The sequence below is a fragment of the Penicillium canescens genome (assembly GCF_028828765.1).
Source record: "Penicillium canescens strain IBT 15451 chromosome Unknown utg000004l_segment0_segment0, whole genome shotgun sequence".
NCBI lineage: Eukaryota > Fungi > Ascomycota > Eurotiomycetes > Eurotiales > Aspergillaceae > Penicillium > Penicillium canescens.
In genome coordinates, this window is record NW_026703966.1 from 1,133,925 (window position 1) to 1,151,425 (window position 17,501).

Consider the following 17,501-nt stretch of genomic DNA (forward strand, 5'->3'; position numbering starts at 1 on the left):
GCAGAACAAGTTGGAAGTATGAATTGGCGGGTATCTTGCTGGCCACTTCTGTCAAGCATTGCATGCTCAAATCGCTTTAGCTTGCCTCTATCAGCAACAATGGGAAAAAGGAAAATAAATGCAATTTATCGAGATAGTTCTCTCTACTCAATCTTGCACATCCTAAGCTCAGCGATGCCATATCAAAACAGTATATCATGCATAATATATGAACAAACTCACTCAACCCTACTCAGGCTCTTGATGCTCCCACTTCGCCCTCAACTCCACAACATTAACCCCACACTCCTCGGCCTTCCTAACAATAGCCTTAGCCTTCATAGCAACAGGAACATCAATCATCTTCCCATCAAGCGTCCAAGCGCCCCGTCCAGCCTTCGCAGCCTTCTCGTCGGCAACAACAACTCTAACAGCCCACTCCATCTCAATAGCATCCGGCCCAAAAACCTCATCCGCAACCTTCACCTGACTAGGATGAATACATTGCTTCCCATTAAACCCAAGCCGCCGCCCATCAAGACATTCCTCCCGAAGCACAGCAGGCGGCTTCCCATCACCGCTCTCAGACTTGAACGCCGTGCACACGAGGTCGATGGTCGAGGTGAGTTCGGCCGCGCGCGCTGCTGTTGCGATTGCTGAGCGCGCGAAGAGGAATTCACGCAGTGATGGTGTGCGCGTTATACTTAGGTCTAGGGCGAAGTCTTCTGCGGCGAAGATTAGACCTTGCAGGAGGGGCGTTGCGGCGCAGATTTGGGTTAGGTTTGTTAGAGATTTGGCGGATTCAACTAGGGCCAGGAGGGAAATTGGGGGTCTTGGGGTTTCGGTTTGGGGTTGTTGGGATAGTATGTGGTTTATCACGTCTGAGACGAAAGTTAGGTCTGAGGCGGAGTTTACTTTTGGGATGACGATTGTTGAGAGGTTTGGAGATTGGAGCTATGAGATGGGTTTGTTAGCATATATATACTCATACTCATACTTGTGTGTGGGGGTTGGATGGGAAGGGGTTGTAGACGTACGACTTCTGTCAGATCGTGCAGTGCAAGTCCACTATCCACGGAATTGATTCGAACGGCGCGTTCGCGGATTCCTGTGGGTGCCGCTTGGTCGATTGCTCTCCGCACTAGTGAGCGGGCTTCTGCTTTCATGTGTGGAGTTACGCTGTCTTCGAGGTCATAGGCGACGCAGTCGGCTGTGAGGGAGCGCGACTTGTCGAGGAAGCGCTGGGAGGATCCCGGGACTGGCGTAGCAGTTAGTCCTTCTGTTCTTTTGGAGCTTGCCAAATGCGGGGAAGAGATAGCTTGGGAGCTTACCGTAGAGGAGGGAACGGCGCAGAGTGTTGCGGGCTGCCATTATTGAGTAGCCTGGGAATTTTACTGGTATGTATTATCCAAGTATGGGCTCGTGAATGCTCTGTCTAGAGAAATGTTGAGGGGGTGGAGGTATTTATGAGGTTATCTCCGTAAAGAAGCCGACTCGGCTATCCGTAGAGCCGCGGAGCTGGGTTTCGCCGATCTATATGCATTTCTTTTTCTCCTAAATTTGAATGTTTCTCACTTTTAATCCTTGTGTCCAATCGTTAATGTGCTTCTCTTGTTCGCTGCGTCGGATGATGATATCAATATAGCTGTGAGAAGCCATGATATATATGAACTCTGGATATAGGCAACTAGACGCAGTATTATTTTAATTACTTATAGTAAGGATATCCATATCCCAAGCAATTTCTCTAGCATGTCTTATGTGCCAAGGCTAAAGTTAGCTCTCAATTGACTCTAATCCACCGGAACGTGCAGGGCAGCGTCATCTCCAATTATTCTGCCCATGGACACCGCCCCAACCCGTGTTTCGTCCACATAGGGATCATCGTCAGTCAACAACATACCTGGATCAAGCCAGCGCAAGCGTAGTGGTCGCAGATATCCAAATCGCATTGGAGTCTTCACTTTGTACAACATGGATCAAGGAAACCCCCAAGGCGAATTGAACTGGCGCCTCAGTGCCCACCCGATCACGCTACTTGTCTTCTTGGGCATTCGGATCGGTTTGTGCTCCCCTCGAGCTGCAAGAAACACTTGACTAATAGAAGGAACAGGCGCGCTAATGATGTACCTGTTTGGTCTCCTCTTCATCGATGACTTGTAAGGACCCTGCAACTGACAACCCGTTCCTCAGCTCCGACTAACAGACATATAGTATCCTCGTCTTCATCTTCACGCTTCTCCTTCTCTCCGCGGACTTCTACTACCTCAAGAACATTGCCGGACGCCGACTGGTCGGTCTCCGCTGGTGGAACGAAGTGGACACGACATCTGGCGACTCGCACTGGGTCTTTGAGTCTTCCGACCCGAATGTCCGGACCGTGACAGCCACCGATAAGCGTTTCTTCTGGTTGAGCTTGTACGTCACACCAGCTCTATGGGTGGGTCTTGCGATTCTCGCCATCGTGAGACTGGTGAGCGTGATCTGGCTGAGTCTGATTGGTGAGTTCCACTATATTCGAATGGATTAGCACTGGATATTGACTGTGCTTAGTTATTGCCTTGATCCTGACAATCACCAACACTATGGCTTTCTCTCGCTGTGACAAGTTTGGTCAGGCCTCGAACTACGCCAACTCCGCTCTGGGTGGTGGTATCGTCAACAACATCGCTGGTGGCCTGCTGGGCAGGCTATTCCGGTAATGCGGATAGGGTGACTGGACTGAGTATCCATGCTTTGGTTCTTATGTACTCTTGTGCTGTATCTATAATGGAGTATCTTGGCCATTATTTGAAATACATGAATTCTTTCCCAAGACATCTGAACGTCACGCGCTTTGACGATTTTGCAGTGCGCACGTCTAACAAAAGAAGACGGCTGTGGTTTCGTAAGTACTAGGTATCACTGGACACCTGAAAAGAGGTGAAGGACAGCCGAGCTCTAGGAATGTATGGAGTATCTCACTGTCAAACAGCTATTGTCAGTATGCAAGTAGAGAAGCCTAGCAAATCGGCGAGTTATTACATTTGAAAATGAAGGACAGATGAACTTCACTGCAATGAGAACCGAGGAGATTTACGGAGGTGAGGAAGTGAGACACGGAGAGGTGGATGGTGCATTCCACGCATTCTTTGCATTTCATTTGTACTACGGGCTTTATGGGGTTTACGGGTTTTTTTGAGTTTCTGGACTTAGTGTGGTTCTTCCACTCTTTGAGGATCAGCCTTGGCTTTGCATTGGAGCATGATCAGGTACGGATTACGAGTTCTTGCTTCATTTGAAAGAAGTGCCTGCATAGCCATTACGATGCTAGTTAGTTCTAACAGGTTAATAGAACTTTGATTGATTGATTGATGAACTTCAGGAATATATAGAGCTCACTATCGAACAGCTATTCTCGGTATTAACTAGGGAGTCTAGTAAATTGACGAGTTGTTATATTCGAAAGTAGGCGAAGGATAGATGAACTTTAGGAATATATGAAGTATCTCACTATCGTGCAGCTATTGCCAGTATCCAACTAGGAAAGTTTAGCAACTTGACGAGTTGTTGTGTTCGAAAATGAGGCTGCCCGGAAGTTGCCTGTTCAGGCAGGTTGACCACTCCTTCCTCCTGCCTCCTGCTTCTTGTCATTTCTATTTCTCCTCTGCTTTTCACTTCCTTCTTCTTCCTTCTCTCTTCCCCTCCCGGGTTATTTTCTTAGCCTGTTCCTTCAATCTTCGTTTCAGAATCAACTTCGGTAAGTGCCATTCAGAACGCAGCGCTTGCTCACGTCTCTTGCCGTGATCTCGGTGAAATATGGACATTTTATGATCACTCTGCCCGTCTTTTTCTTTCTTCCCTGCCTGCCACTTCACACTCTTCTCTCCCTCCGGTCAACCACAACACCCTGACTGACTCGAAGATAGCAACCATCCATCATGTCTGGCTGGGATGATGGCTGCCCGCCTGAAGCCGGCGATGATACCTTTGCCTGTGGCAAGTAAGTTCTCTGTCTTCGGAAGAATTCTGAGGATATCAGTCACTCACTCCGACAAGCTGTGGCGAGTCGGGCCATATGACTCGCCAGTGCCCCAGCGACGGCACCCCTCTGAGATCCAAAGGTGCAAAGTAAGTTGTCCTGCTGTCTTGATATCCCACTGTGATGTCTAACGAGCAAATCTCTACTTGCAGCACCTATCAGCGCAACTCCAGCCAGGGCAACGCCTTCGGTGGTGATTTCAATAATTATGGCGACCAAGGCGAGAACCGCGCCTGCTTCAACTGTGGTCAGGAAGGGTATGTCGTTGTTGACTTCCATGTACATATCTCATTATGCTAACATTATGACCCTTACCCTTTAGCCACAACAAGGCCGATTGTCCCGAGCCCCGCAAGGGCATGGGAGCTTGCTTCAACTGCGGCGAAGAAGGGTATGTTGCAGTTAATTTCCATGTCCATGTCTCACTGCTAACATGGCGATCGTCACAATATTCAGCCATGGCAAGGCCGAGTGCCCCGAACCCCGTAAGGCGATGGGAGCTTGCTTCAACTGCGGCGAAGAAGGGTGAGTTGCTTTCGAGTATTCTGATCTTCAGTATGCTGATCACGCTGATTTGCACAGACACTCCAAGGCCGACTGCCCCAACCCTCGTGTCTTCACTGGTACTTGCCGTATTTGCGAGAAGGAGGGCCACCCTGCGGCTGAGTGCCCTGATCGTCTACCCGATGTTTGCAAGAATTGCTGCCTCGAAGGTCACAAGACAATTGATTGCAAATCCAACCGCAAGTTTGACTTGAACCTCGTTGCCGACTTGCTTCCTGAGGAGGCCTGGGCTCGCATGAAGACTGCTAGCGATGAAAAGGATCTTGAGGACTTCCGCGACGTGAGTGAGGCCACGCTCGGCAATGACTGACTTTGGCTCATCCCACTTCAGGCTCTCAAGGTTTATTCCAAGGCTGTTCCCGATGCCACTTTCCTCGATATTGAGAACAAGATGCGTGAGGATGACTTCAACATCTTCATCATTGCTTTGGTATGTGAATTGCTTCACGTGCCCTAACTATCAATGACTCACATGTTTTCAATCATAGCAAGCCGAAGTCGACGTTGTCATGAGCCTGATAGACCTCCAGGGTGTTCTGGACCGTGAGTTCCAGGTGGGCTTTTACTATAGCCCCAAGGCTTCGCGTGGTCGCCTTCGTGACCGCTGGCCTGAGACCCCCGAAGAAAATATCGAACGTCTTGGGAACGCTGGATTGCCCTACGAACGCAAGATTCCCAAGTGCAACAACTGCGATGGTAAGTTCTGGCTCTTGCTTCAGGGGTCGAAGATCTGCTAACTGTGCATTTTAGAATTGGGCCACATTGCCAAAAACTGCAAAGCGGAGCGCAATGAGAACCCAGAACGTGTCGAAATCAAGTGCAACAACTGCGAGGAGGTTGGACATCGTGTCCGTGACTGCCCTCAGAAGCGCAAGCACAAACATGGATGTCGCAATTGCGGGTATGTCACTTCTGTTTCCAAAAAGCTTGAAAGTGAAAATGCTGACTTGCTGAAGTGCTGGAGACCACCAGGCAGCTGACTGCCCCGAGCCTCAATCTGCTGCAACCGTTGAATGCCGCAAGTGCAACGAAGGTATGGGAACCTGCTTCTGATATATTGTCGGAGACGCTAACGGAGTTGGTCAAGTTGGCCACTTTGCAAAGGACTGCCCTACTGGTGGAGGCCCTCGCACCTGTCGCAACTGCGGGTAAGTATTCGGCTCGTCACAGATCAGGAAGAAGTTGATTGTAACTTGTATACAGTTCGGAGGACCACATGGCGCGTGAATGTAGCGAACCTCGCGACCCGTCGACTATCACTTGCCGCAACTGTGAACAGGGTGAGTTAGACCGAGCTGGAAACTCTCCAGCCTCCCGGTCGTGATTCCATGTTAGCAGAACTGACAATCCCCATTTTTAGTGGGCCACTTCTCTCGTGACTGTGACCAGCCTAAGGACTGGTCCAAGGTTCAGTGCAATAACTGTGGAGAGAGTCAGTCAATCATACGTATGATTATGATTATTGGATCCAGCTAATGATACCTCAGTGGGACACACCAACCGCCGCTGCACCCAGCCACCCAAGGACTCTGGAGAGGATGATTATGCTCACCACTCGCCCTCCGGGACTCCACTTCGTGGCAGCTTTGCTGACGAGAGCGCCGATTTCTCTGGCCACAATGCCGAGTCTCCTCAAGCCGCGGATGACGGCTGGTAGAAAACCACACAATTCAACAAGAACAGGGACCTGGAGACTGTCATCAAAGCAACCACAACATATTCTTTAGCTTCGTCCCTTTTCTTCCGCGCCATGTGAGACTTCCGGTTGTTGACCTTTTCGGACTGCCTCACGGTATCCAAGATGGTGAAACGTGGAGCGTCATACATGGTGCCATGCTCTTTATCAACTTCTACCTTTAATTGTTGCTTCTCTTTGATTTTCTGATTTTTGAAATTTGTGCCAATGCCATTTATCGGGGGATATCGCTGTGCACGCATGACTGACGGACTCGAAAAGAGGAAGTGATCCCAGGCTCTTAATGCTCTTCTGGGCTGACAAAGGGTCTTCACATGTCTCTGGACTGACGATGTGGCCGTGCATGAAATGGGCTGATCTTGATAATGTCTCTGGTGATTTCCATTGTTATTTCAGTGGAAAGTGCCAAATTCAACCAAACGCTTTCTAATATGTTGTTTTCCATCGTAGACAGTAAAGCGGTTCATAATGTCTGCTAGATAGTGGAGAAGTATCTCGGGTAGACTGGTGTGTGCATTTCGTCCGGTAGATCTAGCACACTCCATAGGAGGCAACTAAACTGCCTTCTTATCGAGAAGATTGGAGGGACGAAAAGATCTCTTAGCTCTATCACATTATTAGTATCTAAAGCATATAGATCATAAGCTAATCATACCTCGTATCTATCCACAGTTTAGTGCTAATAAACTAATTCATAATTCTTTGCGCCAAGAGATTAGTTGAAGGCTTTAGATGCAAGTGAGCCCTAAGTAGCACTGATTATAAAGTATACGGGAGAATGTAGAGCGAGGTTAGCATTAGTCTGTAGAAGCGTTTCTACGCTAAGATAAGGTATATCGTTGATCGTACGCGAACTATATTAGACCCTTAGGACCTAGAACGACACATGTATAGGTGGTTAGACATAAAGGTATATCTTGACTAGGAATTAAATAAGGAAAAATGTCTTTCCGTAATACTGTACTACAATTAAGAATGACACGGTGAATGGGAGGCCAGAAACGGCCGCTCGCTCACCGTGGTCGGTCTTGGCGTCACGTGCGCCAAAGCCCACGGACAAATAAGAGATATCTTCTTCCTCCTTTTTTCGGATGACGGCTACGTAGCCACGTAGGCCTTACACTGGCGCTGGAGTCATGTACCGCAAGTCCTAAATGTCTGTCAATAATACGAAAGAAATATCTAGAGGGGATAGATAGTGTTTATCGCACATACATTCAAGGTCGGATTAATGCGATGTAAACCCGAACTACATACCTCATCGCCAGAAATAGATTATGAACAGATTCACGCAGACCAAGATCATCAGGTGTATTTTATATTATATTATACAAGCTAAATTAGATATCAACATGGCACATCGGCATGAACAGTGGCGGCACCAAATGCGGAAGTATATCCAATTTATCAGATAGCAGCGAGGGCCAAGGCAGCAGCAACACCGCCAGCAGCCCAGCGCGCGTTGCCAGTAACCATAGGCATAGCGGCATTACCAGTTCCAGAGTGGCTGGTAGCAGCAGCGCTGCTGCTATCGGAAGAACCGGCAGTGTTAGTACCGGTAGCGGTGCTTCCAGACGTAGAAGCAGAGGTAGTCAAACTAGATGAGCCAGTAGAAACGGCAGTAGAAGCTGAGACCGAAGCACCGGTAGTAGCGGAAGCACCGGTCTCAGTAGCGGTGACAGTAACAGCCATCAGAGCGCCGCCGGGGATTGAGGTAATAGGGATAACAGATGCCCATGTAGTGGTAAGTCCGCCCTCGTTCACGCTAGCGGAGCAACTGGCCGTTGAGGAATCGAACTTGCAGTTCTCAGATATGATCCTGTGATAGGAAAGGATCAGCATTTTATGGGGCGGTGATCTGCTTGTAGGGCTGGATACTCACATGGAGGACATGTCATAGGAAAGAATGACGCTCGAGGAGCCCTGGATGACGGTCATGCCGTTGGGTGGGAGACCACAGTCGTCAGACTCTGTGCCCGGGGCGCAGTTGATAGCATAACTGGTCATTGAGCCGCTCTGGAGGGGACGAATTAGTTTGTGTTGCTTATTGTGAGGGTTAGAATTGTACATACAGAGCCAATGACCTTGCCGTCGATTTTCTGCTCGTCGAATCCAGGCAGGAAGAGAGTGACGGTCTCAGCGGCGACGGCGGCGGTCGCGCCGACTAGGAGAGCGAAAGACTGAACGCGCATGTTGTATTATTTATTAACGAAAGTGGTTCAACACGGTCAAAGGAGCGACAAAGGTAGAGAAAAAGAGGAGGGGAATCTCGGAAATTAGAGCCCCCAAATAATAATTTACCCCAGGGACCCTTTCATGATTCCTGGTCACGCTGCATAAGCATCTTCTCGGTCTAAAGCGGTTTCGGATAATGCGGTTGGGGTAAACCCTTTCTTCTATTGGTCAATAATTATACTCAAACCGACTAGTGAAGGCAAGTGTTATACCGCTAACCCTGATCTGGTAACTTGGACCCCTTAGTGTCGGCAAAACAAAGACCTAGACGCCTCCAGGGCCGAGAAAGGATCCTGCAAAGTCCGGCTTTTGCATCCATTTTTAAATCGTGAACCGAACTGAACATCTTATGATCCCTGATTATTGGTCCGGTGTCTCCCCCGGAGCAGACATTTTGGCCTCCACTCGAATTAGATTTTCTTCAGTAAACAGACAATATTGTGGATGACGTTCAAAAAGATGCCGAGGTATCCGTATCAGTGAGATAGCCTCATTTTTAGGAGGCAAACAGTCTGTCAAAATCTGGCTTAAAAATCCTAAGTGGCTGGCTTCCCACCTCCTGGATTGTTTATAATATAACTCTCAAGTTCCTTCCAGAGATTCAGAGCGGGATCGGAGTGCCGGCGTGACCTTATATATCTGGGTATGGCAAAAGCTATATTACGAGGTATCTAGTTAAGAGCTAGCATATAGGGGACAGATAAAAGGCATTTTCCGTTCATGGATAAGTCAAACCTTGCTTAGTTTAGACCAAAGATTAAGATCACCGAAAATACACGAGAGGCGAAAACTAGAAACAGAAAGCCACTATATTGATTGATCCGAATTGGCTGTTACATACACATCGGAGAAAAATAAGTGTTAAGGGCACCACATCTACTCTTGTCTACCCCTGGAGAGCCATTCCAATAATATTCGGCATTCCGACAAGGTTCAGCCGAAGCCGGTTTACAGGGTACCGTTGAGTAGTGAATAGCTTCTTTACCTCTGATCCCTCCGGTGCATCCGACCCATCTAGTCCATTAGATGCACCTGATGCATATGAGAACTGGGACTCTTCAGACCCCACTGACTCTCGCAACTCTCATCACATTCGCTTGGCCTTGTCACAGATGATGACCGCAGTCCCAGCCATCAAATGAACTGACTATGAAGAAGCCATCTAGAAACCGATATTCTAGATGAAAGCTCCATCAGACACAGTCTCGTACTGCAGCTATCGAGAGAGCCACTTGGGAAGCAATTGATCTCACTGGGGCCAGCTTTCTGCCAGCGAGAGATATGACCATGGCCTGTCGAGCTAGGAGCCTTTAGATTTAAAAGATCCGATCAAGCAGTGAGTTTCCTAGTAGGTAAGGAACATGGGCGAGCGCAAATGATAAAACCTCCTTCTGACACATTTGCTGAGACTCTGCCATAAACACGGCCACGCTACACGAGGAAGAGCTTTCTTTGGCCAAGCAAATGGCCAACTACTTCTACAAACTGGACTACGAGGTTGAAGACGGTACCTATGTCGTCGAAGGGCTTTTGTCCGATCCGGGCGCTTCAGACAGGGCAACAGGCGCGAACAGTCCTCAGGATACAACACAAGCTCATCTGAGACGTGGGAGTCGATATCCTTATGTGTCCAGATGTATTCATTGGCTATCATGACTTAATAGTTTATCTGATTGTGAGCATGTTGGATTATTTTAGTAGTGTAGTACCTGAGGATGTATTTACCGTGTTTTTACTGGTATGTCTCTATTGTCCGAATCCGGCCTACCTGGATATATGTACCTAGGTAGTCTGATGATTCTTTGATATTTTTGGGGATAGATGTGGTCTAGAGTAGTTGCTATGGAGTCGAATTAATTCGGAAAGGGGAAGAGGAAATGCAATGATAAGTAAAGGGCCCCTGTCACGGAATCGGTTAAATATGTGCAACCACAGTCAAGGCACATGTTTCATGAACATGAAGATACTGTAGTCTCAAAGATTAATATATATATTTGTTTGTAGCAGAAACACAATTCAATATAGACCAGGCCACAGCATAACTAAACTGTCTCCACAAATCGCAGCGCCCCGATCGGGTATGCATTCGCGCGGTAGTGTACTCCATATACTGCCGACCAACATGTTTCCATTAAATAATAGTAGTCTTGTGATTTTCATCTGTTCAAAATGGAAATATTCCGGCAAAAATACATAGCTCGTACATAAGTGGGTAGCATCACGTAAAATACAGAGTCGTAGTTGAAAACCGCACTGCCGGATTGGGCATCCCGAGTGAGAACCGGGGAGCCCGGGGTGACCGTTCGGTACAGGCCGAGTTGAATTTTCCCTGCTGGGACAATCATATATGGCTCTACCTACTATGTTTGAAAAGAGACTGCGAAAGTAACAAGCTGTGGAAATAACAAGCCGTGAAAGTAACAAGCTGTGAAAAGTAACAACTTGCCCTTTGTTCACTACAGAGGTCTATAACATAACCGCTATTCTAGCTTAGGACGAAATCAAAATAGCTTGGAATATTCTGATTTGAACATCTTAGTGCTTTGAGAGTCCGTCGTTCTATGCTAATACTGCACTACAGTGCATACATAGTACATGACGTCATAGGAGGCCGTCGGCCCATTCGCAATCGGCGAGGCCTATCTCAGTTCACATAGTCCGTCCCCTTCAACGCAAGCAGGTTTTCGGAATTCCGCTCATCCCGAGATCATACGCGGGTTATAGCGCCAGGAACCCGGGAAAAGGCTTTACGCCCGCTCCTTCGAGGGAAATCGTCATTCCTAGAACCCGACGCTGTGGTTCGTCAGATTTATCCCTGTCGAGCTTGGCAAAAGTCCAAGCAAAGTCAAGATATAATTTAGTATTGGTCATTTATAGGTTTTGCATATACGTCAGGGACCTAACTGTCTCGTCTCCTTGGTGGTTAGTGAGTACTGTGGGCATGTACGGGGCTGTAGTTCCATCCTCGGAGAAACAAATGGGGGCTCTGGGGTGCCTGGGGTTCTCCAGATTTCGGCCAATTCCTCGCATGGCAGTACCACGCGAACCACGTAGTCGTCATACACTTCTTGATGTTCGACGGAAACAGTTTCCCATGCTAGAATGGGCAGTGATTGAATCATTAGGCTTAATACCGTATCACTGTACCACCCCTTACCGATACCACAAGGGGACCGGCCTCGAATATCTTCACAACTGAAGCCGATTTGTTCACTCGGTGGACCCGTAGACGCCAATTTGATACTTTGCCCTGTCTCGCCTCGGCCCCAATGAGGGGTACAGTGCCTCTTTCTCCCGATCCGGTCAACATAGAGCCAATGTGACCTTGCAATTGGCTCGCTCTGGACTCCGATTTGCGTTCCAAAGCCTGCTCATGCCCGTGGACCCTCCAGGCTGGCTCTGGGATTCATAAACTCAAGTCATCTCCCAGGCTGGAGTGTGTTTGATCTTCTTTCTTTTCTTAGCTACGAAAGCCACTCTTCGGTCTTGGTCTGCTATACCCGGACTCGCTTGTATCTGGACTGGTGCCAGATTGGACTATACATACATCTTGACTTTAACTATACATCCATCCTACAAGGTTCACCGATATCTAGACCGCCATCATGAAGCCATACTTTGGACTTCGAGGGACAAACCTCAATATCATGATCAGTGTGATTGCCGGTCTTGATTTCTTGTATGTTGAACCCATCTCTATAAGATACAATATCTACTAACTCCAATCTACAGACTTTTCGGATATGACCAGTACGTTATAACTCATAGTATAAACACCCTTGTCCATTTACTCACATCTCACAGGGGTGTCATGGGAGGTCTACTGACCCTGAACTCATTTATTACGACTTTTCCCGAAATCGACACTACCAAATCCAGTTCGTCAACGAGTAGCAACTCCACTACACAAGGTACCTGACTTATCATCAGAAATCTACAATTATGTACTAACTTTTTAGGAATCGCCGTTGCTTCATACAATTTGGGTTGTTTCTTCGGTGCAATCTTCTGTATCTGGATCGGGAATTACCTCGGTCGTCGCAAGACTATCTTCACCGGCTCCATCATTATGGTCATTGGCGCTACCCTGCAAGCATGTGCCTACTCGCTACCACATCTCATCGTTGGTCGTATCGTAACTGGTATTGGCAATGGCATGAACACATCTACGGTTCCTACCTGGCAATCTGGTAAGTATTCAAAACTATTGACTATATAACAGAAGGCAAGGCTTATACTCAATAGAATGCTCCAAGTCCCACCACCGCGGTCAGCTAGTCATGCTAGAAGGTGCCCTAATTGCCGGTGGAATCACAATCAGTTACTGGATCGACCTTGGATTCTCTTTCCTCGACCCCAGCTCAGTTGCATGGCGTTTCCCAATTGCCTTCCAAAATGTCTTCGCGCTGATCATCCTTTTCTTCGTGCTTCCTCTACCCGAATCACCCCGTTGGTTAATCCTCAAGGGCCGCGAAGAGGAAGCCTTGGAAGTCCTCGCCGTCATCCTCGATGAGGAAGAAAGCGACCCCTACGTGCTCTCAGAATTTGCCGCCATCAAGGATGCCGTGCTAGAAGCCTCGGGCGTCAGCATGCGCGATTTGCTCACAATGGATGAAAACCGTCACCTGCACCGTGTCGTCCTGGCATACGTCAACCAGATGTTCCAGCAGATTTCTGGTATCAACCTGATCACATACTACGCTGCTACAATCTATGAATCCATTGGAATGGATGGTTTGACGTCGCGTATCCTAGCCGCCTGTAACGGAACTGAGTACTTCCTGGCATCTCTGATTCCCATTTTCATTATTGAGAAGGTCGGTCGTCGACCGTTGATGTTGATCGGTGCCGCTGGTATGTCGATTTCAATGATCGTTTTGGCTATTACCACCAGCTTTGAGGGCGATAGCAAGCCTGGTATTGCGGCTGCGGTGTTCTTGTTCGTTTTTAACACTTTCTTCGCCTTCGGTTGGTTGGGAATGACTTGGCTATATCCTGCTGAGATTGTAAGGCTTCTACCTTTTGTAATTGTGATATATTTTCTAACAATTACAGGTTCCTCTGCGTATCCGTGCCCCTGCCAACGCGCTGGCAACTTCGGGCAACTGGATCTTCAACTTCTTGGTTGTCATGATCACACCTGTTGCATTCGACTCGATCAAGTACAAGACCTACATCATTTTTGCAGCCATGTAAGCCTTTCATGCAACAGACAATCAGTCTCCGTAACTAATCAATATTATTAGCAATGCCTTCATCTTCCCCGTTGTATACTTCTTCTACCCAGAGACAGCCTACCGATCTCTGGAAGAAATGGACACAATCTTCCACAAGACATCCAGTATCTTCGACGTCGTCTCTGTTGCGCGCAACGAGCCCCACCGCTACGGAAAGAATGGCGAGCTTCTTATCAACTACCAGGACACCGAGGAGCATCTTCGCCGTGCCAGCTATGTTTCCGAGAAGCAACAGAGCAAGCTCACAGCTGGGGCTGATCTCGAGACTGGAAAGGGTAATCATCTTGAGCACCTGAAAAATAGCTCATCTGATAGTAACTGAGCTTTCCAACATTTTTGAATACATTTTTGAATACATTTTTGAATACATGTCTTGTGATTCATCATTTCATGTTGCTGGTCTCGTCGGTCTGGAACCTGCTCCTGCTAATACGCGCCACACTGAGGACGTAGTTTGGGACTACTATCCTCCAGGATAAATGGCTAACCACTTGTGGTGATATAGTTGGCCTTTACGTTTATGATTTGTTATTTTATACCCCATTCCTATGCCCATATATACAGAAGAACAATCGTCATTTCTGAGGCGAATAGAGAGGTACTCGAGTTGTAGATTTACTGCATAATACCAGAAGTTGCTACTGTACACCAGAGGTCTCTTTAGAAAGAGATGGTCATTCCTAGGCCCATTTCATACTATATGATAAGAGGCATAGTACTGTTTCAATAACCCAGTTTCCATGATTCAACAAGATCAATATAAACAGACAAAGTGAGACCAAGACCGACCATATCCCCTTGTCAATTGCAATCGTGGACCGTTAGGCGCTAACCTCCCGAAATTCGATGTCCTCCTCGCACATGGGGCCTGTTGCCTGGGCTGCGGTGGGTCACGACTGGAATTGGGGGATTAATTCCGCCCAATACGGGAAACAGACAGCATTCCACTTGTTCCGCACATCATCTTCCGCAGTCACTTCGCCCTTGAAAAGGCAGGAGGAACTCTCACAATAAGTACTACCGATTTTTCTGCATGCTTCTTCGGCGGGAGTGACGTCAAACGAAGGCTGCACCTTTTTTGGCCTGCCATCATCGCCGACTGCCCAGCGTGGGATGAAGCAAGACGCTCTGTAGTATTGCGTATCGTTTGTGTTTGTATCGCACGCGACGTCACCCTGGAGCTGGCTGACGGACTAGCGTCCGTATGCAATTTTTATTGCAGTCGATGTTGTTGTGGCAGCTGCCCGGGCCCGACTTTCACAGCCAGAGCGGAAGCGACAGAGAGGACAATAATTCTGAGGAGCTTCATTGTGGCCGAACCTAAATCCTGCTTCCAATGTGGCCACCTACATGCACAGCAGTTCTGCAAGACACGAAATCAAATGCCTATCCATCGCTCTCGGTATTTGTTACGAAACGCGGATTTGCAACATCGTTGCTGATGTGTGAACTTGTCTTACTTTCGCGTTGATCTGTGGATAGAGATCGGTATGTTCAAATCATAATCGAGAAAGCAGGCATGGTCGATTCAGCCCTAAGTGAGATCGAGACTATCACAGATACCTTATCAGGATTAGTGTAAGGGGTCTAGAATTCTTGAACTTATCCTCATTCCATGCTCATACCTTTTTCAAAAAGGGTAAGAAGATCTCTTTGGTATGGTACTATTTTCCCTAATTTTGATTTTCTTTTCACATTTAGTAGAAACATACGGACTAGTGGAGTACCTAGGGCTTAGGAAAGTAAGGGACAGATAGAGGTATTGGAAGAAGACTTTTAACGAGGGGCTTATTTTGTTCTTTTCTATTTTTGGCAGATAAATAAGTGCGTATATATGTTGACGTCGGTTATCATCGATCTATAAATGGGGCTGGTTACTTTACTCTTTCGAGCATATACAGACACGGGAACAATTACAACTGTGTTTGTATTTCAAAGTTAGGAAATACATAGATCAACGGTATCAAAACAAAAACCCCGTCTGCCCTCATCGACCACTGACACACATACATTCCCCTCGAAGTAATTCACAGTCCAAAAGCCAACCCGCCAATAGCAGCAGCCAGGACAGCAGCCATGACTCCAGTGGCACTAACACTCACACTAGCCGCAGAACCACCGAACGCAGATGTCACACCCGAGCCAGATCCACTATTGCCACCTGAACTAATGGACGTGGCACTCGGGGTAGCATCAGCCGTTGACAGAGTGACAGGCTCCGACGAACTCTTCAAAGAAGTAGCCGAATACGGTGCAGAGAAGGTATATCTTGCAGACCTCGACGACAGTGAGGCAGTCGCCTCATCACTATCTGTCATATACACCGACCAGATAGTATAGGTAGTCGTGGTAGTCGAAGTAACCGTCCGGACAGTGTAAGGCGAGATAGAAGTCCAGAAATAGAACCAATACGTCCTATAAAAAAGTCAGAAAACCGCTCCCCAATCACCCCCAACTCCCCAGCCAAACATACCAGTAGACAGTCGTATAATAATAATCATAATCAAGATACGTAACCGTAGGCGCAGCCGTCGTATAAGCACTCGTAACAGTCGCCGTCTCAGTCTCCGTCTCCGTAGCCTCAGAGCCCCCAACAGTGCCCACATCATCGCCAGTATCAAACTCACCAACACAACCAGTAGAGGGACAACAAACATGAACACCTTTCCAAATCCGACATTGCTTCCCAGCCCGACAATAATAGCCCCCGGTACAGCATTCTCCGTCCGTCGGCGCGCAGCCAGTGCCACTGCAACATTTCCATCCGCTAGGACAGGTCCCGTAGTCTGAGCAACAGGTTTCTCCTGGATCAGCGCAGTAGTTGGTGCCGCTGCAGCATGATTTTCCGGTTTTGCAGCATTTTGATGTGTCGTTAGGGCATTCGCTGTAGCCGGCGCGGCATTCGTAAGCACGGTTGTTGAGGATATTCAAGTCAGACCCGAGTCCTAGGTCTCGAGTTGAGAGGATTCTTTCGGAAGCCAGGTGGAGGACAGAGACATTTGAGAAGAGTTGAGGCTCATCTTGGAGGTCGGCTGCTGTGCTCAATTTGCTGAAGAGCAGGAGCAGGGTGGGTAGAGTGAGGCTCTTCATCTTGGATTTGAGATGCGGTCTCGTCTTGGGTTGTGTACTGATTGCCAAGGCTCTCTGTATTGATCCCTGCTTTGTTTTCTGCTTGCGGTCCGATCGAGGGTGGGGATGGATTTATATGTCCGCCGCCCCTCCCGTGCCCCTGCGGCTCAATCACATATTGAAATGTCAATGCGAGAAATCACCTGGGCTCTTCGTATTTGGGGAGCCTTTAGGGGGTCTTTTGGGAGGAGATTTTGTGTGGCGGTCCGAACTTGCTGGCAATACGAGGTTTTAGACCTTGGCGTTGACTCGAGCCGCTTTTTTGGGGTACCCGCGACTTCGGATACGGTATCTGAGAAGCTAGGGTCTATTTAGGCTAGTTACTTGTGGATATGCTTTCTTAATTGGTGCGGGTTAAGCTAATGTACGATATTGGGAGCAGGGCGGCTCTTGGCTTAGGGCTCGAGGTCCCCGTGACCAGCGGCAGCGGCTCCGGACAGGGCGCAGTTGTTTGCCGGCTTCCCTCACCGCCATAATAGACATGTAGGATGGCTAAACAAGTTTGACATCCCCTCTCTCCTCTGCCTATGCTCCTTGCCTTCACCAATCGTCATTATTCCCGCGAAGGGCCCACACTGCCTGGGTACATTCCTAATGCCGGTATCCTTCCCAATGTATCCGGCCGCTCAATTATCCTGCT

General features: G+C 48.1%; 6 protein-coding genes across 6 annotated transcripts; 3 read left to right on the plus strand and 3 right to left on the minus strand.

Annotated features, from left to right (window-relative positions):
* Window positions 1–228: 228 nt before the first annotated feature.
* On the minus strand, window positions 229–1,350 carry N7446_005787 (HpcH/HpaI aldolase/citrate lyase family protein; the record flags this gene model as incomplete). Its single annotated transcript, XM_058514535.1, has 3 exons — window positions 229–933; window positions 1,017–1,237; window positions 1,311–1,350. The coding sequence occupies 3 exons, from the start codon at window positions 1,348–1,350 to the stop codon at window positions 229–231; spliced, it is 966 nt and encodes a 321-aa protein (XP_058371713.1).
* Window positions 1,351–1,953: 603 nt separating this feature from the next.
* N7446_005788 (DUF846 domain-containing protein) lies at window positions 1,954–2,681 on the plus strand (the record flags this gene model as incomplete). Its single annotated transcript, XM_058514536.1, has 4 exons — window positions 1,954–2,041; window positions 2,093–2,138; window positions 2,194–2,480; window positions 2,533–2,681. 4 exons carry the CDS (start codon window positions 1,954–1,956, stop codon window positions 2,679–2,681), a joined length of 570 nt encoding a protein of 189 aa, XP_058371714.1.
* A 1,218-nt stretch (window positions 2,682–3,899) lies between these two features.
* Window positions 3,900–6,221, plus strand: N7446_005789 (uncharacterized protein; the record flags this gene model as incomplete). Its single annotated transcript, XM_058514537.1, has 14 exons — window positions 3,900–3,961; window positions 4,018–4,089; window positions 4,153–4,257; window positions 4,323–4,391; window positions 4,457–4,525; window positions 4,583–4,844; window positions 4,896–4,994; window positions 5,053–5,260; window positions 5,315–5,465; window positions 5,521–5,597; window positions 5,652–5,712; window positions 5,768–5,844; window positions 5,925–5,996; window positions 6,052–6,221. 14 exons carry the CDS (start codon window positions 3,900–3,902, stop codon window positions 6,219–6,221), a joined length of 1,554 nt encoding a protein of 517 aa, XP_058371715.1.
* A 1,248-nt stretch (window positions 6,222–7,469) lies between these two features.
* Window positions 7,470–8,578, minus strand: N7446_005790 (uncharacterized protein). Its single transcript, XM_058514538.1, has 3 exons — window positions 8,333–8,578; window positions 8,143–8,276; window positions 7,470–8,079 (listed from the first exon to the last, which is right to left on the minus strand). Exons 1-3 carry the CDS (start codon window positions 8,450–8,452, stop codon window positions 7,668–7,670), a joined length of 666 nt encoding a protein of 221 aa, XP_058371716.1. The 5' UTR covers window positions 8,453–8,578; the 3' UTR covers window positions 7,470–7,667.
* Window positions 8,579–12,100: 3,522 nt separating this feature from the next.
* On the plus strand, window positions 12,101–14,054 carry N7446_005791 (sugar porter family MFS transporter; the record flags this gene model as incomplete). The annotated part of the gene is made up of 7 exons (XM_058514539.1): window positions 12,101–12,174; window positions 12,228–12,245; window positions 12,300–12,406; window positions 12,455–12,685; window positions 12,741–13,501; window positions 13,551–13,687; window positions 13,742–14,054. 7 exons carry the CDS (start codon window positions 12,101–12,103, stop codon window positions 14,052–14,054), a joined length of 1,641 nt encoding a protein of 546 aa, XP_058371717.1.
* Window positions 14,055–15,759: 1,705 nt separating this feature from the next.
* Window positions 15,760–16,822, minus strand: N7446_005792 (uncharacterized protein; the record flags this gene model as incomplete). The annotated part of the gene is made up of 2 exons (XM_058514540.1): window positions 15,760–16,147; window positions 16,206–16,822. The coding sequence occupies 2 exons, from the start codon at window positions 16,820–16,822 to the stop codon at window positions 15,760–15,762; spliced, it is 1,005 nt and encodes a 334-aa protein (XP_058371718.1).
* Window positions 16,823–17,501: the final 679 nt, after the last annotated feature.